At 47.8% G+C, this 22,641-nt stretch overlaps 1 protein-coding gene across 1 annotated transcript in view; it reads left to right on the top strand.

Annotated features, from left to right (window-relative positions):
* Positions 1-5,976: 5,976 nt before the first annotated feature.
* Positions 5,977-22,641, top strand: part of LOC310827662 (uncharacterized protein) — a 66,719-nt gene continuing 50,054 nt past the window's right edge. The window contains exon 1 of the mRNA XM_083703900.1: positions 5,977-6,342. Coding sequence (XP_083560026.1) covers positions 6,267-6,342 — 76 coding nt within the window. The 5' untranslated portion in view covers positions 5,977-6,266. The remainder of the gene's footprint in view (positions 6,343-22,641) is intronic.

The raw sequence follows: 22,641 nt of genomic DNA, 5'->3' as shown, positions 1-22,641 counted from the left end.
CTTCATGGTGGAGAGAAATGTCAACAGCGCCACACCAGGCTCCAGCGACTGGCTTCTGCTGGCTCCAGAATATAGGGCAGGCTGAAAAGTCGCAGCACCCACAAAGCGAAAAACACCACCGGTTTTCCCGTCACATGCTATCCTGCGTTGGAAACTGACGACTGGGGCCAGCTCCATCCCTGGACCCGGAAGCACTAGGTGGCCCAGACCAAAAGCAAAGTCTCTGCTTTAAGGCAGGCCACTAATAATAATAATAATAATAATAATAATAATAATAATAATTTTTATTTATACCCCGACCATCTCTGGGTGGCTTCCAACAAAATATTAAAATACAGTATTCCTCCAGTTATTTAAAGCTTCTCTAAACAGGGCTGCCTTCAGATGTCTTCTAAAAGTCAGATAGTTGTTTATTTCTTTGACATCTGGTGGAAGGGCGTTCCACAGGGCGGGCGCCACCACCGAGAAGGCCCTCTGCCTGGTTCCCTGTAACCTCACTTCTCGCAGGGAGGGAACTGCCAGAAGGCCCTCAGGAAATGGACCCCGGTGTCCGGGCTGAACGATGGGGGTGGAGACGCTCCTTCAGGCTGAGGCTGTTTAGGGCTTTAAAGGTCAGCACCAACACTTTGAATTGTGCTCAGAAATGTACTGGGAGCCAATGTAGGTCTTTCAAGACCAGTGTTATGTGGTCCCGGCGGCCGCTCCCAGTCACCAGTCTAGCTGCCACATTCTGGATTAGTTGTAGTTCTTCAAAGGTAGCCCTACATAGAGCGCGTTTGCAGTAGTCCAAGCGGGAGATAACCAGAGCATGCGCCACTCTGGCCAGACAGTCCGCAGGCAGGGAGGGTCTCATCCTGTGTATGAGATGGAGCTGGTAAATAGCTGCCCTGGACACAGAACTGACCTGCTCCTCCATGGACAGCTGTGAGTCCAAAATGACTCCCAGGCTGCTCACCTGGTCCTTCAGGGGCACAGTTACCCCATTCAGGACCAAGGAGTCCTCCACACCCGCCCGTCTCCTGTTCCCCAAAAACATTACTTGTGTCTTGTCAGGATTCAGCCTCAAACATATTGCAACAACCAGCTCTCACCTCTGTCTTTTGGGAGCCGGGATCATAAGGAGCCAAGAGAGTGAGATAAAAACTACTTATTGCCCAAAGTCTCCCTTCTGCGCAATTCTTACAGACGCAGTGCAGCCGCTCGCCCGCTTCTCATGGGCCAAGAGCTAACTTCCATGCTTCTAGTTCTCAGCAGCACACGGGAAAAGATGATTCCACATCCTGACTCCTCGCATTGGGATTTTTGTGTGTGACTGGCAAGTGCACATGCAATTTTGCATGCAATAACAGTTGTGCAATCAGATACCACATTCACGGAATTGGCTGTTGCAGAGTTCGTTTTGCTGGTCCTCAAGGATGAAAATAGAGCCTTGAATCAGATTTTGAGTAGTTGGTATTTTGCTCGCCACTAATCTCATATTGGGAATGTGGGTGGCGCTGTGTGTTAAACCACAGAGCCTAGGACTTGCCGATCAGAAGGTCGGCAGTTCAAATCCCCGCGACGGGGTGAGCTCCCATTGATCGGTCACTGCTCCTGCCAACCTAGCAGTTCAAAAGCACGTCAAAGTGCAAGTAGATAAATAGGTACCACTCTGGCAGGAAGGTAAATGGCGTTTGTGTGTGCTGCTCTGGTTCGCCAGAAGCGGCTTAGTCATGCTGGCCACATGACCCGGAAGCTGTACGCCGGCTCCCTCGGCCAATAAAGCGAGATGAGCGCCGCAGCCTCAGAGTCATTTGCGAGTGGACCTAATGGTCAGGGGTCCCTTTACCTTTACCTAATCTCATATTGAGGGAAAAAATGGGGGGGGGGAGAGAATTGGCCCTAAGGTGCCCACAGTTCTAACCCTGCCCACCTTCCCCACAGCAAATAAAAATAATTTTTTACTGACCTATAATCTTTCTTTCTTCTTTCTTCTTCTTTCTTTCTTTCTTTCTTTCTTTCTTTCTTTCTTTCTCTCTCTCTCTCTCTCTCTCTCTCTCTCTCCCTCCTTTCTCAGATCCATCGAAAACGTTCCTGGTCCAATGCCAAAGGAACAAAACAGGGAGGCGAGTTTATAAAAGGCATACCCATTTATTATGTCTGAGCTGCCCTAGTTTATGGATCAAGAGATCATTTTTTCGCAGCTGAAGGTAACAATATTCAGAGGGAGAGGGAGAAAGAGAGAGAGGTAGCATATCTGTTGCGGCAACATTGCCACTAACTGCCATGTGGCACCTGCCAGGATCATAAAGAGGATATGCAAATTACAAGCGCCTAAAATGTACATATTAACTGCTGTCCTTTACATCGTTCGGGGCTTTCAATGTGGCCCTCGATGAGATGTAGCTTTTGTCCTGGCCTTTGGCACCTAAGATACACACGCACAAACCTCTATATATCACACACTATTGTAGAATAATATTTTGAATTGTGGTGCTGGAGGAGACTCTTGAGAGTCCCATGGACTACAAGAAGAACAAACCTATCTATTCTTAAGGAAATCAGCCCTGAGTGCTGACTGGAAGGACAGACCCTGAAGCTGAGACTCCAATACTTTGGCCACCTCATGAGAAGAGAAGACTCCCTGGAAAAGACCCTGATGTTGGGATAGATGGAGGGTGCAAGGAGAAGGGGACAACAGAGGATCAGATGGTTGGACAGTGTTCTGGAAGCTACCAGCATGAGTTTGACCAAACTGCGGGAGGCAGTGGAAGACAGGAGTGCCTGGCATGCTCTGGTCCAGGGGGTCACGAAGAGTCGGACACGACTAAACGACTAAACAACAACAACATTGTAGAATCACAGAATTGTTGAGCTGGATCAACTAGGGTCATCTAGTCCAGGGGTCAGCAAACTTACCGCACCTCGGGCCGGTGTCTTCAGCACCAATCGCGCAGTGGGCCGCAGGGCGGGGGAAGCGTGTGCCCATACGTATGCACACACGCTATTTCCGGGGAGGGAGGGAAGTCGTTGAAGATTTGGTTATAATGAAAGATGTTCATTTTGAAACGTATAATCTGAAAAGTTAATAAAAATTATTTTAAAAATAAGAAGTGCTCTCTCAGTTTTCTCCCCTAGCCATTCTTACACCCCATGAACAGCCTTACTTTCCATTTCCTGAATGCACAGACGGTCAGTTAGCTTCCAGACCCCATTCAAAGTGCTGGTCTTGACTTATAAAGCCTTAAATCGCTCAGGACCCCAATACAACAAGGTTTGCGTCTCCCCATATGAACCACCCCGGATCCCGAGATCATTTTCTGCGGCCCTCCTCCGTGTGCCTCTTCCATGAGAGGTCCAGAGGGTGGCAACACAAGGAACGGGGCCTTCTCTGCAGTGGCTCCCTGTCTGTGGAATGCTCCACAGGTTCATTATACACCTTTAGGCAAAAAAATCTTTGTCCATGGAGTTTTCTTGAAGAAAAGAGAAGAGAAGACTCCCTGGAAAAGACCCTGATGTTGGGATAGATGGAGGGTGCAAGGAGAAGGGGACAACAGAGGATCAGATGGTTGGACAGTGTTCTGGAAGCTACCAGCATGAGTTTGACCAAACTGCGGGAGGCAGTGGAAGACAGGAGTGCCTGACATGCTCTGGTCCAGGGGTCACGAACAGTCGAACATGACTAAATAACTAAACAACAACAACAAGGCAAAAAAGTTCCTCTTCAACCAGATCTTGGGCTGATCAACATCCCATATCCTTTTAAATATGTTTGTGGCAGGGAGGGGCATTATTGGTTGGTGGTCCCCCCACTAGAATTCGGACCACAAGGATAATTTAGTCAAACTCCCTGCAATGCAGGATTCTTTTGCCCAGTGTGGGACTTGAACCCACGGTGCAGAGATTAAGGGTCTTGCGCCGACTGAACCATTTTTTCTGTTCCTGTTCTGCATCTTGTGTTTTTTACCTCGTATTTGTGTGTTGCGTGCTGCCCTGAGACGAAGGAAGTGTTACGTATTTAATACATATTTAGGGAATTTTAAAAATGTTTTATTATGTTTTGCATAGATGCTGGAATGAAGTTATATGGCTTTAGCAGAAATGTTATAAAGAATTAAGTAAAAATAGATTGTTAATGGGCCAAAGTGGAAAATGAAGGTTAGATTGTGTTAAGATAAATTTTAGAACAAAAATTGAGAAAAATGGAAAGGATTTGCTGAAATAGCTAATTGAACTAGAATACAAAAAAGGGAGGTGTGAGGAGGTCGATGAAACAAGTAAATGAAAGATAAAGATATGGAAATATTGGGTGTGTTTTTAATTGTTTTTGCTTTTCTTTTTGCTTTGCTGTATTGTTTTTTGTTTTTTTTTCTATGTATTGTAATGTATTGATTTGTTTTGTTTAACTTTTTTTTCTTTTCTTCTTTCTGTAATCTTTAAACTTTTAATAAATACTATTTTTAAAAAATTATATTTTGCATAGATTGGAAGCCACCTAGGGTGGCTGGGACCACACAGTCAGATGGGCAGAGTACTAGTACTATTACTAATATTCAGTGTGTTTTTTTCCCTCTGGGAGGGACACATACCCCTAAACATTTTGTGAATCTTTTGTCCATTTACTATATCCATTTCCCCCGATCTGAGCTATAAAATGGGGATTTTCTTGAGTCAAATGAGAGTACCCCTGAAACATAAGAAAGCACTGCTAATATTAATAATAAAAATAACAACAACAACAATGGATGGTGGCTAACAGATTGAGGTTGAATCCTTACAAGACAGAAGTACTGTTTTTGGGGGACAGGAGGAGGGCGGGTGTGGTGGACTCCCTGGTCCTGAATGGGGTAACTGTGCCCCTGAAGGACCAGGTGCGCAGCCTGGGAGTCATTCTGGACTCATGGCTGTCCATGGAGGCGCAGGTCAAATCTGTGTCCAGGGCAGCTGTTTACCAGCTCCATCTGGTACGCAGGATGAGACCCTATCTGCCTGCGGACTGTCTCACCAGAGTGGTGCATGCTCTGGTTATCTCCCACTTGGACTACTGCAATGCGCTCTACATGGGACTACCTTTGAAGGTGACCCAGAAACTACAACTAATCTAGAATGTGGCAGCTAGACTGGTGACTGGGAGCGGCTGCCAAGACCACATAACACCGGTCTTGAAAGACCTACATTGGCTCACAGTACGTTTCCGAGCACAATTCAAAGTGTTGGTGCTGACCTTTAAAGCCCTAAATGGCCTCGGTCCTGTATACCTGAAGGAGCATCTCTACCTCCATCGTTCAGGCCGGACGCTGAGGTCCAGCACCGAGGGTCTTCTGGCGGTTCCCTCGCTGCGAGAAGTGAGGTTACAGGGAACCAGGCAGAGGGCCTTCTCGGTGGTGGCACCTGCCCTGTGGAATGCCCTCCCAGCAGATGTGAAAGAGAACAACAACTATCTGACTTTTAGAAGACATCTGAAGGCAGCCCTGTTTAGGGAAGCTTTTAATGCTTAATAGGTTATTGTATTTTGGTGTTCTGTTGGAGGCCGCCCAGAGTGGATGGGGAAGCCCAGCCAGATGGGGGGGGTATAAACAATAAATTATTATTATTATTATTATTATTATTATTATTATTATTATTATTATTATTTAACCTGCTTGATCAGGCCAGGGGGGCCCCTATCCTGCCCTCGCCTGGCCAGTGCCCATGACGGGGCACCCACAAACCTGCCTAGAAGACCAAAACTCTCCTTTCCCGTGGCTTCCAGAAACTGGATTTTGGGTGGACCAGGGAGGATGGAGAGAGAGAGATCAGAGGCTCTTGCTCGCTGCCAGGCTGATGCACATGCCCTGGAGGGATCAGGGCCTTCTTGTGTGCCCTGCCTGGCTTGGCCTGCCTCTCTCTGTCTTTTCTGCAGTACCAGGCGCCCTCGGCTTCCACAATCTCCACGCCCTCCTTGCTATAGAGGGAGCTGCTGCTGCTGCTGCTGACATCATTGAGGATGACAGAGCTGTTCAGGCAGCGAGGGGGGGAGCAGCAGCAGCAGCAGCCTGGTCCAGCCTCCCTCTCCCCCCTCCCCACCTCTGAGCTGGATTCTCCCAGGTCCCCCCCCCTCCCTCTACGGCGCAGGCTCCATCCCACCTCATCCTCCCTCCAGCCTGCAGAGCGCATCAGAAGCGCCTGGTCCCTTCTCCGCATCTCTCTCTCCATCTCTCTCCATCCAGCCGCCTTGCCTGGCAGCTCTAAACGCCCCCCCCCAAAGACCACTTCACGCCCCCCAAAACCCCGCTGGATGCCACACCATGCCCGGAGAAGCCCTCAAGAGCCAGGAGGCTACGCGGGCCAAGGACCCAGGCGTCCTGAGGACACCTGAGACAGGTGAGTGCTGAGGTTTCTTCTTCCCCATCTCAAAGGCGCACTGCTGAGTTGGCCAAAGGCGGTGACGTGGGGGGGAGGAGGGTTTTTTTTTGGGGGGGGCAATGTAAGCAAGGCACAAAGAGGGGGGTTGGGGGTGGGGAAATGGAAGCAGGAATGGCAGGTTGGGAAACGCAGGGGCAGTTTTTGGGGGGCGGGAGGGGCGGAGAATGTCTTCTCTGGTTGGTCAGGCTACCTGGATGTGGGGCAGAGCAGTTTTTTTTTGAGGGGGGTGTTCTGATGAGGGGCAGAGCATGGAGAACGCCTGGCTTCTTTCTCGGAAGGTGTGTGCGGCTGGATGTAGAGAAAGCAAAATATTTTTTCCCCTCCCATTCTTAACGCGCCCCCTCCCTCCCTGAAGGCCCCTCTCCCTTATCCTCAACCCCCAAGCCCCAAAAGATATGGGGCTTAGAAGGGTCTGGCTGTCTGAGGACACCCCCCTTCCCTAAGGCTGACCTCTCTTTTCTTTGGGGGGGCAGAGCAAAGGACTTTCCTCCCCCCCCCAAGCACAGATTGTGGGTCGCTCTGAAAAGTTTTGGGCGATCTAGCCATAGCTCCCCCTTGGTTGGGGGACTTGATCTGTGTTTGGATTGGGGGGGGGGCATAAGAACTTTCCCAAGCTTGGCTGAGAGGTGGGGAAGTGAGGCAGCCATGTCCATCGCTCTCTGGGTGGGTGGGAAGGAGACCCTGCTGCTCTACCCACTGTGTATCACTGCCCTGCCTAATCCTAAGTAAGACATTACATCCCTTACGCTGCCCCACAGAGTAGCTCTTAAAAACCCTTCATGGCAATGATATTCTCCCAGCGGCATCCTTGTTTGCACAGACAACCCCCCCCCAAAAAAAGAATCTCCAAGTGTCCCACCACCTTTCTGACACCCCTGGGTGCCATTTAGAGGGGGCCAGAGACCCCACCCCCCTGCACAGGCTGCTGCTAATCCATCCCTTTGGAGCCACTAGTATTTTCAGCCGACTCACTTGTTCTGCCTGCCGGGCCTTATTGTTCCGAACTGTAAAATGGGCCCATGAAGTCGACGTGCTGGTCGAAAGCGCAAATCTCTCTATGGGTGGTTGGCTAGCTTGACCCGTGTCAACCCTGCGGGTTGCCTGCTGGATGCGGGAGAAAAACGAACCACAACAAATGCTTTTTTTAAAATGCAGAGCTTTGTTACTTGCAATATAATGTGTGATGCGTCCGAGGAAGGGCCTTCGCAGCTTGTTAGCCTCTGCCCCCAAATATACTCCCCGCCCCCGCTTAAAATACCCCCCCCCCCTGCAATGATGCCTCTGCTAAACCCAATTTAAATATATATATTTTGATCCATGCAAATTAAGGGCGATTGGTTTTCTCTTTGCCCTAACCTCTGGGATAATTGGCAGAGTCGCCTAATGGTTATGGCGCCCCTTTGTCCCCGTAACCCAGAATCTGGATAAGAGTTTAAGGGCTGCAGGGATTGGTGGGGTTTTTTTTGGGGGGGGGGATATCAGGTGATTGGGGTTTCCCCTTAGATTAGGCCAGACATAGAGGACATTGCCTCTTTTTTTGCTGCGTAATACTTGCCCCAAGACCTCGCCATAAGGCGGGACATTGTCCTTCTAAATAACTCGGCGTACCAAGGCTGAAGGCAAGACACTGACCCACCCCATCGCCTCTGCATCCTTACTCAGCAATAAATCCCACTTTAATACGATAGAACTGGAGAACAAAAAAACTATGTGGGGGATTGAAAGCTTATGCGATAAGCAGGTTTCTACGCAAGTAAGTCTTTCTGGGTTCATCTGCGCTGGGTCACACCTGCAGGAAATCTCCGGTTTTAGAAACTTTAATGTGAATAAGCTGCATTTTTTTTTAACCGTCTCCTCCCCTCTGATCTCCCTCCTTGCAATGTTTCTGTATGCAGAGATAGGAACATTCATTGGCGGCAGCCTTAAACTGAGTCAGAATCGCCGGTCGATCTAGCTCATAATTGTTGACACTGACCGGCAAAGTTTGGGGCAGGGGAAATTTCCAATATCTACCCAGAGATGCCACTGGAGGTTGAACAAATGGATTTTATTATTACGGTCACAGACCAGTTCCGGGTCACTTACAATATCGGGAAAATCAGGAAACACAAAAGGAATATATTGAGTTGCAACTGGGTATAACAGAGACAATTCAGATATAGGCAAAGGTAAAGGGACCCTGACCATTAGGTCCAGTTGTGGCCGACTCTGGGGTTACTGCGCTCATCTTGCTTTATTGGCTGAGGGAGCCGGCGTACAGCTTCCGGGTCATGTGGCCAGCAGGACTAAGCCGCTTCTGGCGTACCAGAGCAGCACACAGAAACGCCATTTACCTTCCCGCCGGAGTGGTACCTATTTATCTACTTGCACTTTGATGTGCTTTTGAACTGCTAGGTTGGCAGGAGCTGGGACCGAGCAATGGGAGCTCACCCCGTCGCGGGGATTCGAACCGCCGACCTTCTGATCGGCAAGACCTAGGCTCTGTGGTTTAACCCACAGCGCCACCCGCGTCCCATACAATTCAGATATAGCGGCAGTTAAATCTTGATCACTAAAATATAACCTAAAATTATCATTTTAAACCTGAATCGTTTTGGTAGCACAGCTTGTTCCCTAAGTTTTATGGCAGCCACACAGAATTGGGGGCTGAACTTCCCGGGTTCAAAAGAGACGCTCTGCCCCATTTTGTTACAGCCCTTCCCCGAGTCAAATAACTGGGATTCGGAAAACCACGTTCGGTCGTCTTGCTGGTACTGAGCTCTCTCAGGAGGTGGAATGAGTGGGTCCCGAAATGTGTGCCTACAGGAAAAAGAAAGGGGTGTGGCTATGCAGCCAGAAACTTGCTCAGTTCTCTGGGGCTCATCTTTAAAATTTTATTGGGCAGCAGACAAGAGAAGGAAGAGAATTGTGTGTTTGGGTTTGGCAAATTTTTACTTACAAAAGCATCTTCGCCTGGTCTGGGTGACCTGTCTTCGTTTGTAACTGTGTACTCGGTTTGCGGAAGGAAGTGCCTCCATCCCTGCCTACAGCTCCTCAAAGCTGTCCCCCATCCTTCTGCCTGGAAGCTGAGGTCCAGCGCTGAGGGCCTTCTGGCGGTTCCCTCATTGCGAGAAGCAAAGCTGCAGGGAACCAGGCAGAGGGCCTTCTCGGTGGTGGCGCCCACCCTGTGGAACGCCCTTCCAGCAGATGTCAAAGCGATAAACAACTACCTGACATTCAGAAGACATCTTAAGGCAGCCTTGTTCAGGGAAGTTTTTAACGTGTGATATTTTACTGTATTTTTGGTTTCTATGGAAGCCGCCCAGAGTGGCTGGGGAAACCCAGCCAGGTGGGTGGGGTACAAATAATAAATTATTATTACGGTATTATTATTATTATTATTATTAGTAGTAGTAGTAGTAGTAGTAGTAGTATACAAGGCTGGCAAAGTTTGGGAAGTGACCGGAGGCTTTGCATTGGGAATGTCAGGGTTCTGGTTCCTGGTCTGTCCAAATCAAAGCATTTCAGGTACCAGATGATGATGATGATGATGGTAATAATAATAATAATAATTATTATTTATTATTTATACCCCGGCCCATCTGGCTAAGTCTCCCCAGCCACTCTGGGCAGCTTCCAATTGAGTGTTAATGACAATACAGCATTAAATATTAAAAACTTCCCTAAACAGGGCTGCCTTCAGATGTCTTTTAAAGAGAAGATAGCTGCTTATTTCTTTCACATCTGAAGGGAGGGTGTTCCACAAGGTGGGCGCCACTACCGAGAAGGCCCTCTGCCTGGTTCCCTGTAACCTCACTTCTCTCAATGAGGGAACCGCCAGAAGGCCCTCGGCGCTGGATCTCAGTGTCCGGGCAAAACGATGGGGGTGGAGACGCTCCTTCTGTTATACTGGACCAAGGCCATTTAGGGCTTTAAAGGTTAGCACTAACACTTTTGAATTGTGCTCGGAAATGTACTGGGAGCCAATGTAGGTCTTTCAAGACCGGTGTTATGTGGTCTCGGCAGCCATCCCCAGTCACCAGTCTGGCTGCCACATTCTGGATTAGTTGTAGTTTCTGGGTCACCTTCAAAGGTAGCCCCACAAAGAGCGCATTGCAGTAGTCCAAGCAGGAGATAACCAGAGCATGCAGCACTCTGGCCAGACAGTCTGCGGGCAGGGAGGGTCTCAGCCTGTGTACCAGATGGAGCTGGTGGACAGCTGCCCTGGACACAGATTTGACCTGTGCCTCCATGGACAGCTGTGAGTCCAGAATGACTCCCAGGCTGCGCACCTGGTCCTTCAGGGGCACAGTTGCCCCATTCAGGACCAGTGAGTCCTCTACACCTGCCCGCCTCCTGTCCCCCCAAAACAGTACTTCTGTCTTGTCAGGATTCAACCTCAATCTGTTGGCTGCCATCCATCCTCCAACCGTCTCCAGACACTCACAGAGGACCTACACTGATGGGAAAGTCGTCTTTCTGGGGAGCCCCTGTTGGCCTCTGGGACTACTCAGGACCGAGACCCAAACAAGACGCTTCAGGCCCCTCTGACTGACCCTTGGGACTCCCCCCCCCCGCACCACCAGCCCCTCTTTCCAGGCCATGCCTCTCACCTGCCCTGCTCTGTGCCCTCCTTGAACAATTTTACCTGTCTGCAATGGGTCCTTGAACTCTGAGAATTCGTCTTGCCTTGTTTTTTATCTTATATTTTGGAAATGTATATCCAGTTCCCCCCCTTTAATTTTTTTTGGGGGGTGGAGAGATGTCGGAGGGGTGTGGGTGTCAAAACCCCTGATTTCTGTGTGGCTGAAATATACAAATAATAGCTCAGTTGGTTAGAGCATGGTGCTGATAAGGCCAAGGTTGCAGGTTCGATCCCTGGATGGGACAGTTGCATATTCATTCATCGCAAGAAGTTAAATTAGACCAGCAACCTTTTTCAGCTGTGGGCCGGTCCATCGTCCCTCAGACCATGTGGGGGGCCGGACTATATTGTTAGGGGGGGGAGTGAACAAATTCCTATGTCCCACAAATAACCCAGAGATGCATTTGAAATAAAAGGACACATTCTACTCATATAAAAACACAATGATTCCTGGACCATCCGGGGGCCGGATTGAGAAGGCGATTGGGCCAGATCCAGTCCTCGGGCCTTAGGTTGCCTACCCCTGGATTAGACAATCCTTAGGGTCCCTGCCAATTCTGCAATTGGACACACCCCCTTCTGCCACTGACCCCACCCACTTTTGCCTCTGGACGCACCCACCTTTCCCCTCTGGACACACCCACTTTTGCCTCTGGACACACCCACCTCTGCCACTGACCACGCCCACCTTCTGCCCCTGGACACACCCACTTCTGCCACTGACCACACCCACTTTTCTTTCTGGACACAACCACTTCTGCCAATGACCACACCGACTTATTGCCTTTGGACACACCCACTTCTGCCAATGACCACACCCACTTCCCTCTGGACACACCCACTTTTGCCTCTGGACACACCCACCTTTCCCCTCTGGACACACCCACTTATGCCACTGACCACACCCACTTTTCCTAGGGACACACCCACTTCTGCCTCTGACCACACCCAAATATGTTGTATGATATATATTTTTTTGGAAATTCCATGTAAAAATTAATAAATATATATAGGTAAAGGTACCGCTGACCATTAGGTCCGGTCGTGGCTGACTCTGGGGTTGCGGCGCTCATCTCGCTTTATTGGCCAAGGGAGCCAGCGTACAGCTTCCGGGTCATGTGGCCAGCAGGACTAAGCCGCTTCTGGCGAACCAGAGCAGCGCACAGAAACACCGTTTACCTTCCTGCCGGAGTGATACCTATTTATCTACTTGCACTTTGACGTGCTTTCGAACTGCTAGGTTGGCAAGAGCAGGGACTGAGCAACGGGAGCTCACCCCATCGCGGGGATTCGAACCGCCGACCTTCTGATCGGCAAGTCCTAAGCTCTGTGGTTTAACCCACAGCGCCACCTGCATCCCTGTTTTGCATGGAGAAGGTTCAATTCCTGGTATTTCAATCGAGGGCTGCCTGAAACCCGGCAAAACGGCTGCCGGCCTGTGCATGGACCCCACTGATAGTTGAACCAATAATCCAATTCCGCATAAGGCAGTGTCCGACATTCGTATGAAGCCATTCCTTTCTGCCTGGGTGGTTTTTCTGTGTCTGTGTCAGAGATAAAGCTTCTCTTTCTCCCCAAATCTTCACCAACGTCCAAGGAGGGTTTGCCAACATTATCAATTTTTTTCCTGGCAAGGCTCCTGCGCCTTGTGAGAAGTTTATGGAAGGTGTCTAGACATCTAACGGTGGGACATTTTCCTGGCTTGGAGATGCAGTGCAGTTTTCACAGACTAAAAATTCTACCTGTTTTTTTTTGGGGGGGGGGGGGAGAAGATGGAGAAACAGAGGCTCTCCTTTTACACACACAAACACATAAGTTGGCAACTTTACTCCTGAGCCGCTACAGCTGAACCTCTGCTCCCCCTTTTCCGGCATTCTATATCTCCCTCCTTTCCCTCAGTTATTATAGGGGTTACCAGATAATGTTGTTGTTTAGTCGTTTAGTTGTGTCCGACTCTTTGTGACCCCCTGGACCAGAGCACGCCAGGCACTCCTGTCTTCCACTGCATCCCACAGTTTGGTCAAACTCATGCTGGTCGCTTGAGAACACTGTCCCACCATCTCGTCCTCTGTCGTTCCCTTCTCCTTGTGCCCTCTATCTTTCCCAACATCAGGGTCTTTTCCAGGGAGTCTTCTCTTCTCATGAGGTGGCCAAGGTACTGGAGCCTCAGCTTCAGGATCTGTCCTTCCAGGGAGCACTCAGGGCTGATTTCCATCAGAATGGATAAGTTGGATCTTCTTGCAGTCCATGGGACTCTCAAGAGTCTCCTCCAGCAACAGAATTCAAAATATTATTCTACAATAGTGTGTGATATATAGAGGTTTGTGCGTGTTTATCTTAGGTGCCAAAGGCCAGGACAAAAGCTACATCTCATCGAGGGCCACACTGAAAGCCCCGAACGATGTAAAGGACAGCAGTTAATATGTACATATGTAAACCCTGTTGTTGTTGTTGTTTAGTCATGTCCGACTCTTTGTGACCCCCTGGACCAGAGCACGCCAGGCACTCCTGTCTTCCACTGCCTCCCGCAATTTGGTCAAACTCATGCTGGTAGCTTCGAGAACACTGTCCCACCATCTCGTCCTCTGTCATCCCCTTCTCCTTGTGCCCTCCATCTTTCCCAACATCAGGGTCTTTTCCATGGAGTCTTCTCTTCTCCAAAGTCTTGGAGCCTCAGCTTCAGGATCTGTCCTTCCAGTGAGCACTCAGGGCTGATTTCCTTCAGAATGGAGAGGTTGGATCTTCTTGCAGTCCATGGGACTCTCCAGAGTCTCCTCCAGCACCAGAATTCAAAAGCATCCATTCTTTTGCGATCAGCCTTCTTTATGGTCCAGCTCTCACTTCCATACATCACCCCAAAATAACTGACCAAAATAACAGCATTCCATTAGGCCATTGCATTGAGGCTGTCTGAAAAGATCCTCAACACCTGTCGCTGAAAACAGCCAGGTATTGCTTCTCTCTTGATCGACGCTCCTGCTTCCTTTCCTCTGCTTGTTTCCGCTGTGTTGAGCTTTTTAGATTGTAAGGTCTTCGGGGCAGGGACCTTATCCTCTGGGCAGATCCACAGCACGACCAACGCGCATTTACAGCACTTTGCCTACCCCCAGAGAACTGTAGTTTTTTAGCGGTACAGTCATACCTTGGGTTGAAGTAGCTTCGGGATAGGTACCGTATTTTTTGCTCTATCAGACTCACTTTTTCCCTCCTAAAAAGTAAGGGGAAATGTGTGTGCGTCTTATGGAGCGAATGCAGGCTGCGCAGCTATCCCAGAAGCCAGAACAGGAAGAGGGATCACTGCTTTCACTGCGCAGCGATCCCTCTTGCTGTTCTGGCTTCTGAGATTTTTTTCCTTGTTTTCCTCCTCCCAAAACGAGGTGCTTCTTGTGGTCTGGTGCATCTTATAGAGCGAAAAATACGTTATTTTCGGGTTGCGCACTGCGGAGACCCAGAAGAAGTGGAGCGCGTTACTTCCGGGTTTCGCCGCTCGCGCATGCGCAGAAGGTCAAAATGACATCACGCGCATGCACAGAAGTGTCGAATCGCGACCTGCGCATGTGCAGACGCACGGACGCGTGTTGCGTTCGCTTCTGGATGCGAATGGGGCTCCGGAACGGATCCCGTTCGCATCCAGAGGTACAAAGGTACTGCAAGGTGTAGCTCTGTGAGTGGGAAAGTACAATTCCCAGAATCCCTTGGGGGGGCAAGCCACGGGGTTTTAATGTGTGTTTGGATGTGTTTCAGATGCACAGTGTGGGTCACCCATTTGCAAGCATGTGGATGGTGCTAGCTGCAGAGACTTAATAATAATAATAATAATAATAATAATAATAATAATAATAATAATAGATAGATGATAGATAGATAGATAGATAAGAAAGAAAGAAAGAAAGAAAGAAAGAAAGAGGTGGAATTTCTCATTCAGGAAACTAACAGTGCGAACCCAAAAGCATCTACTCATAAATAAGTCCCGTTCAGTTCAAAGGGGGGTCGCTTCCAGGTAAATGAATATCTTAAGGGTACATAGAACAATAACTTTAACAATAAAATACACCCCATATTTTTCTCCCTGCCCTTCCTCCTTTCAGGGCTCCACCCCCTCAGATCTCCCCCCCTTTTGCACTGATCTTGACATCAGCAAAACCGAAAGCAGACTGAGTCATTCTATTGTTCGCCTCCCCTCCCCGCCATGTGTCAAACGAGCTGTCTGTCTCGTAACGTCTTTTGCAAAATGAAATTAAACTCCACTTGGAAGTTAGATTTAATTTAATGTCTGCTGGGTGCCTCGTTTGAAACGCACGGCAAAGAGAAACACAAATGTGCTCCCGGGATGGAGGGGAAAAGGGGGGCAGTCCGTGATGTCACAGGCCCTGGCCAATTAGTGCTGTGCACAGCTGGCGTCTACCTTGGGCATACAAAGCCTTGGCTGAATCCTGCAGGGGCGATTGTTAGATATGAATGGAGGGTGGAGGTCTTCAGTGTTACCTGCCTGTTGTCTTTATTCATGGAAACAGTGCTGCTCTGTGCCGGATTTACGTATAAGCTATAGCTTAAGGTAAAGGTAAAGGGACCCCTGACCGTTAGGTCCAGTTGCGGACGACTCTTGGGTTGCTGCACTCATCTCGCTTTATTGGCCAAGGGAGCTGGCGTACAGCTTCTGGGTCATGTGGCCAGCATGACTAAGACGCTTCTGGCGAACCACAGCAGTGCACATAAACGCTTTTTACCTTCCCGCTGGAGTGGTACCTGTTTATCTACTTGCACTTTGACTTGCTTTTGAACTGCTAGGTTGGCAGGAGCAGGGACCGAGCAACGGGAGCTCACCCCGTCGCGGGGATTCGAACCGCCGACCTTCTGACTGGCAAGTCCTAGGCTCAGTGGTTTAACCCGCAGCGCCACCCACGTCCCATAAGCTATAGCTTAGCCCCCCCAAAAAAAAATTAAAGGGGGGGAACTGGATATACATTTCCAAAATATAAGATAAAAAACAAATAAAATAAAACCTACATAGTGTTTTGTGTTGTGTAGGCTCCTACGATGTAAGTCATGGGCCCTGCCTGCTTGCCTGCTCCCTAAAATATCCCTGGTTTGCTCTTTTCTATATATAGGGTGCCTACATTCTGCATGGACTGGTTGCAGGGCAACATGTGCAAATGGCTTGAGATACCTATGAGGTCCGTAAATTACCATATAGCATTTATTCAACACAAAAAACAGCGACAATTGTTTGTTGACAAAGGACAGCTGGACATAGAAAGGGCCCCATTACCTTCAGGAGCTTAGGGCCTCATCAAACCTAAATCCGGCCCTGAGTGTGGGGTAGTGGTTAGAGTGTCGGACGAGGATGAGGACCTGGAAGACCTGGGTTCGAATCCCCACGCAGCCACAAATCTCGCTGGTTGACCTTGGCGGCCAATCACTGCCACTTGGCCTAATATACCTCACAGGGTTGTTGTGAGGATTAAATTACCTTATTCCGAATAGGATTCCTCACAAGAAAAGGGAAAAGTTGACAGCTATGCCAGACAAGTGTACCGAGATATTTGGAATGCTTGTGGGTTTCTTGTTTTTGCTGGTTTTAATTTTTTGAACGTTTTAAGTACTTTTAACATTTAGAACATTTTAAGTTCTACATTTTTGTAAACCGCTTTGCAATCCAATGGTATATGAATTCTATGAAATAAAATGAATACTTAAATTACATTAATTACATTCATTCCCCACCCTTCACCAGCAGGTCCCTGGGAGGGTTACAACAATTTAAAATGCAGAATTTAAAGCAGATTGCAGCCGCAAGAACAGACTGAGTCTGAAAACACTAAATTCAGGTGTCGAAGACCAGGGTAGAGGAGGACGCCTTCAGCATTTGCCAAAAGTTGTATAGCAAAGAAGTCGCTTGAAATTGTCAGGGCTTTCCCCAAAGATTCCTGGGAGATGTAGTTTGTTAACTGTGTTGAGATCTGTTAGGAGGAGACCCCCCCCCACACGCCTCAGAGAACTACAATTCCCAGAATTCCTTGGGAATTGGTGTTGACTCTTAAACTATTCTGGGTTTAAACCAGGCATAGGCAAACTCGGCCCTCTGGATGTTTTGGGACTACAACTCCCATCATCCCTAGCTAGCAGGACCAGTGGTCAGGGATGATGGGAATTGTAGTCTCAAAACATCTGGCGGGCCGGAGTTTGCCTATGCCTGGTTTAAACCGATATATAATGAATTGAAAAGGATGTTTAAAATAATTGTAAAAAACAACAGAGATGGGTGACACCTGGCTTGAGAACAGTACATGTGAAAAGGATCTAGGAGTCTTGGTTGACCACAAACTTGACATGAGCCAACAGTGTGACGCGGCAGCTAAAAAAGCCAATGCAATTCTGGGCTGCATCAATAGGAGTATAGCATCTAGATCAAGGGAAGTAATAGTGCCACTGTATTCTGCTCTGGTCAGACCTCACCTGGAGTACTGTGTCCAGTTCTGGGCACCACAGTTCAAGAAGGACACTGACAAACTGGAACGTGTCCAGAGGAGGGCAACCAAAATGGTCAAAGGCCTGGAAACGATGCCTTATGAGGAACGGCTAAGGGAGCTGGGCATGTTTAGCCTGGAGAAGAGGAGGTTAAGGGGTGATATGATAGCCATGTTCAAATATCTAAAAGGATGTCACAGAGAGGAGGGAGAAAGGTTGTTTTCTGCTGCTCCAGAGAAGCGGACACGGAGCAATGGATCCAAACTACAAGAAAGAAGATTCCACCTAAACATTAGGAAGAACTTCCTGACAGTAAGAGCTGTTTGACAGTGGAATTTGCTGCCAAGGAGTGTGGTGGAGTCTCCTTCTTTGGAGGTCTTTAAGCAGAGGCTTGACAACCATATGTCAGGAGTGCTCTGATGGTGTTTCCTGCTTGGCAGGGGGTTGGACTCGATGGCCCTTGGGGTCTCTTCCAACTCTATGATTCTATGATTCTAACAGAAGCTTTTCTTTTGGGAATTATAGGGACAGAACTACCTAAACTGTTTAGAAACTTATTAATGTATGGGACTACAGCGGCAAGAAAGTTACTTGCCCCAAAATGGAAAGAGGCAAAAGTCCCAGTAAAGGTAGAATATATACAAAAACTTATGGAATATTCAGAAATGGCCCAAACCTACCGGAAGAATAAGAGATCAAGATAACAAACTTTTTATAAAAGAACGGAAATGGTTTATTGAATGTTTACAGATGAATTGTAAACAGATAAAAACATTGGCAGGGTTATTGTAACAACCTGCAGTTTTATAAGAGTACAGTGGTACCTTGGGTTACATACGCTTCAGGTTACAGACTCCGCTAATCCAGAAATATTACCTCGGGTTAAGAACTTTGCTTCAGGATGAGAACAGAAATTGCACGGTGGCAGTGGGAGGCCCCATTAGCTAAAGTGGTGTTTCAGTTTAAGAACAGTTTCAGGTTAAGAACGGACCTCTGGAACAAATTAAGTACTTTACTTGAGGTACCACTGTATATATTTAAAGAAGATGAATATCGAGTAAATTAAATGAATTTGGATATGCAGAAGATATTAAAAATTAATCTAAGGAACTGCAGGAAGAGGGGGAAGGAAGTCAAGTTTTGAAATGTTAAAATGGCTTTAAAATTATTGAAATGTATAAACCTGAAAAGCATAAATATTTTTTTAAAAACAGTGCTCTCGGCACTCTTAACGAACTACATTCCTGCATTGCAGCGGGTTGGTCTGGATGACCCCTAGGGTCCCATTCCAGCTCTTCAATCCCATGATTCTTTGGGGGAAGCTGTGGCTGTTTAAAGTGGCGTAAGAAAATGCACGTTGCAGATGTGGCCTGGGTCTGCTTTTGTTTTTCACCTGGGCAAAACGGCACATTGCCAATCAGCCAAGGCCTTGCCCGCCTCCCCTCCTTGCATTAAATCCTTTGCCAAGAATCAGCCTCTGAATAATGAACGAAACGCTCTCCAAGCAGAGAGGCTTCAACCTTGCACTCATGCGTCGCACGCATGTGCAGCCCCCGGCCTTGGAGTCGGGAAAGACCGAAATAACCAAAGTCGCAAGCGTCAGGAGCTGGCGGTGGGCAGAGGAGAGGAGCGCCTGCACCCTCGGGGAAGTTCAAGGCCCTTTGGCTGAACGCTAAGCTCGCGGCGCCGAGATGAAATGAAATAAAAGCCTGCCGCTGTTTGCTTCGCAGAGCCGTGAGGCAGAACTTGCAGTCTCCCAGCCAATTAGCAAAACACTAGTAATATCCAAAAGGCAACATGATGGCCAAGTACAACAATGCGATTTCAATATAAACTCTTTATGTAATCTGTGCAGTACACTGAACAAAATGAAATATATGAAATATGCAACCTCCGCAAAACCAAATACCGTATTTTTTGCTCTATACGACTCACTTTTTCCCTCCTAAAAAGTAAGGGGAAATGTGTGTGCGTCTAATGGAGCAAATGCCGGCTGCGCAGCTATCCCAGAAGCCAGAACAGCAAGAGGGATTGCTGCTTTCACTGCGCAGCGATACCTCTTGCTGTTCTGGCTTCTGAGATTCAGAATATTTTTTTTTCTTGTTTTCCTCCTCCAAAAACTAGGTGTGTCTTGTGGTCTGGTGCATCTTATAGAGCGAAAAATATGGTAAACAGAAATCGTCTAAATTTCTGAAAGTCACAAAATACGGTATGCACTCTTGATGGATTATCTTGAAAACATAGAACCAAATAAACATAAGTCTTATATGTCTCTGAAAGTCTTTGTAGACTATGCAAGTCTCTGAAGGAAGCAATGGGTCGGATTCTTATCTGATGAAAACAAGCCGTAAAGCTTTGTTTTATGACGTCCAACGCTGCCAAAGTGGTCCACAAACAGACGTTGTGAACAGTGATTCCAGATATACCCAACTTTTCGTGGAATTCTTCTTCAGCACAGCAGAAGGATACAGAAATGTTTCATAAAGCCATCTATATGGTGAATGGAACTGTATAAACAACAATTGCTATGGAGCAGTGGTTCAATGTTCTGTATAGATTATATAAAGAGTTTATATTGACTTCGCATTGTTGTACTTGGTCGTTGTGTTGCTTTTGGGATATTACTGACACAGGGGTTTAATTGTTTAATTAGCAAAACACAGCTGCGCCTGCACGCATTTTGCTTGCGCGATTCCCATTACACGTGGTTCGTAGAATCATGGGAAAGATTCCATCAACGGTGTCTCTGAAAATTTTTGCACATCACTTGGGAAGACAGGCAAACTAATGTCAGTGTACTGGAAGAAGCAAAGATCACCAGTGTCAAAGCGATGATTCTTCAACATCAATTTTGTTGGACTGGTCATGTTGTACGGATGCCTGATAATTGTCTTCCAAAGCAACTACTTTATTCAAACTTAAAAATGGAAAGTGTAATACTGGTGGTCAACGAAAGAGGTTTAAAGACTCTCACAAGGCAAATCTTTAAAAATGTAGTATAAACACTGACAACTGGGGAACACTGGCCTGCGAGCGCTCCAATTGGAGAACAGCCTTTACCAAAGGTGTCATGGACTTTGAAGACACTCGAACTCAGGACACAAGGGAGAAACGTGCTAAGAGGAAGGCACGCTTGGCAAATCCACACCGTGATCAACTCCTGCCTGGAAACCAATGTCCCCACTGTGGAAGGACGTGTGGATCCAGAATTGGCCTCCACAGTCACTTACGGACTCATTGTTAAAACCATGTTTATGGAAGACAATCTTACTTGGCTATGAGTGATTGCCAAAGCAGAATTGTAGATATGGAAGGAAACCCAAGGTCCAGCCCCCTATTAACGCAGGACTATGCAGTTGTCTCAGAGGGGTGTCGAACCTGCAACCTTGGCATTTTCAGCACCATGCTCTAACAAGCTGAGCTATGCAGGCAGACTTCTCCAGTCCTCTTTCAAAGCTGCATTCAAAGTTGGAGACTTTAAAAATATTGCCGCATTCACATACATGAAAGCAGAGCGGAGAGACGCAGGTTGGAGTTGGGTGGTCATCCGCCATGGATGCTTTAGTTGAAATTCCTGAATTACAGCGGGTTGGACTAGATGATCCTTAGGGTCCCTTCCGACTTTACCGTTCTGTGATTCTAAGTTCCTGGGGGAGAGAGAGCTATCAATGACTACCAGGCAGAGGGCCTTCTCGGTGGTGGCGTCCGCCCTGTGGAACGCCCTCCCACCAGATGTCAAGGAAAAGCTAGGTGACTTTTTGAAGACATCTGAAGGCAGCCCTGTATAGAGAAGTTTTAGAATGTGGCTTTTGGGGGGGGGAGTGTTATTGGGTTATTGCTTTTGGTTTGATTTTATATAATAAAGAATAATTTCTTATTTATACCCCGACCTCCCCGGTTCAGAAAACTGGGCTCAGGGTGGGTAACAACAAATTTAAAACAATTGATGCAACAAAAACCAGCATAAAATACAGTATAAAACGTGAATAGCTGCCCCTATTTTCATCGGAGAACTGTTGGAGGGGGTGGAGTTATGCAACCCCCGAGCCAAGGAGATAAATACCTATACAACCTTTAGAAGACACCTGAAGGCAGCCCTATATAGGGAAGCTGTTTAATGTTTTATTATGTTTTTATATATGTTGGAAGCTGCTCAGAGTGGCTGGGGCAACCCAGTCAGACGAGTGGGGTATAAATATTATTATTATTATTGAATGTTGTTGTTGTTTAGTCGTGTCCAACTCTTCGTGACCCCCTGGACCAGAGCACGCCAGGCCCTCCTGTCTTCCACTGCCTCCCGCAGTTTGGTCAAACTCATGTTTGGAGCTTCGAGAACACTGTCCCACCATCTCGTCCTCTGTCGTCCCCTTCTCCTTGCGTCCTCCATCTTTCCCAACATCAGGGTCTTCTCCAGGGAGTCTTCTCTTCTCATGAGGTGGCCAAAGTATTAGAGTCTCAGGGCTGATTTCCTTCAGAATGGAGAGGTTTGATCTTCTTGCAGTCCATGGGACTCTCAAGAGTCTCCTCCAGCACCAGAATTCAAAAGCATCAATTCTTCAGTGATCAGCCTTCTTTATGGTCCAGCTCTCACTTCCATACATCACTACTGGGAAAACCATGGCTTTAACTATACAAACCTTTGTTGGCAAGGTGATGTCTCTGCTTTTTAAGATGCTGTCTAGGTTTGTCATTGCCTTTCTCCCAAGAAGCAGGCGTCTTTTAATTTCGTGATTGCTGTCACCATCTGCAGTGATCATGGAGCCCAAGAAAGTATTGAGTAGGACGTCCCTATTTTCGCCGGAGAAATGTTTTTGGAGGGTATGTGATTATTTATCCAATAGCTGGAAGGGAGCGGGTATCTCTGCGCATTGCATCCTAAACACAACGACGATGTGCCCAGTGTTCAGATGTTCACGGTCATTCGCTGGCATCTGTGCTGAATGCCTTTAAAACAATATGTGAGAGTCCCTTTGTCGAAGGCTCGGCGGGTGTGTGGGGTGGGAATAATGGGGGGGAATCTCTTTTGTAATGCCCTCTCTAGCTAAAGCCTTGCAGAGCCAGGCTAGGTGCCCCCCAGCGCCAGCGCGGCCGCCAAACGCCGGAGTCAGCAAGTCTCCATTTTTGCAGGGACAGGAGGGAGCCGGAGGCTGAGGAGAACTTGCTGG

This window comes from Podarcis gaigeae (assembly GCF_964106915.1).
Source record: "Podarcis gaigeae genome assembly, chromosome: 12".
Classification (NCBI taxonomy): Eukaryota; Metazoa; Chordata; class Lepidosauria; order Squamata; family Lacertidae; genus Podarcis; species Podarcis gaigeae.
The sequence above is the reverse complement of the archived record's forward strand: the minus strand, read 5'-3'. Positions and strand labels throughout refer to the sequence as shown.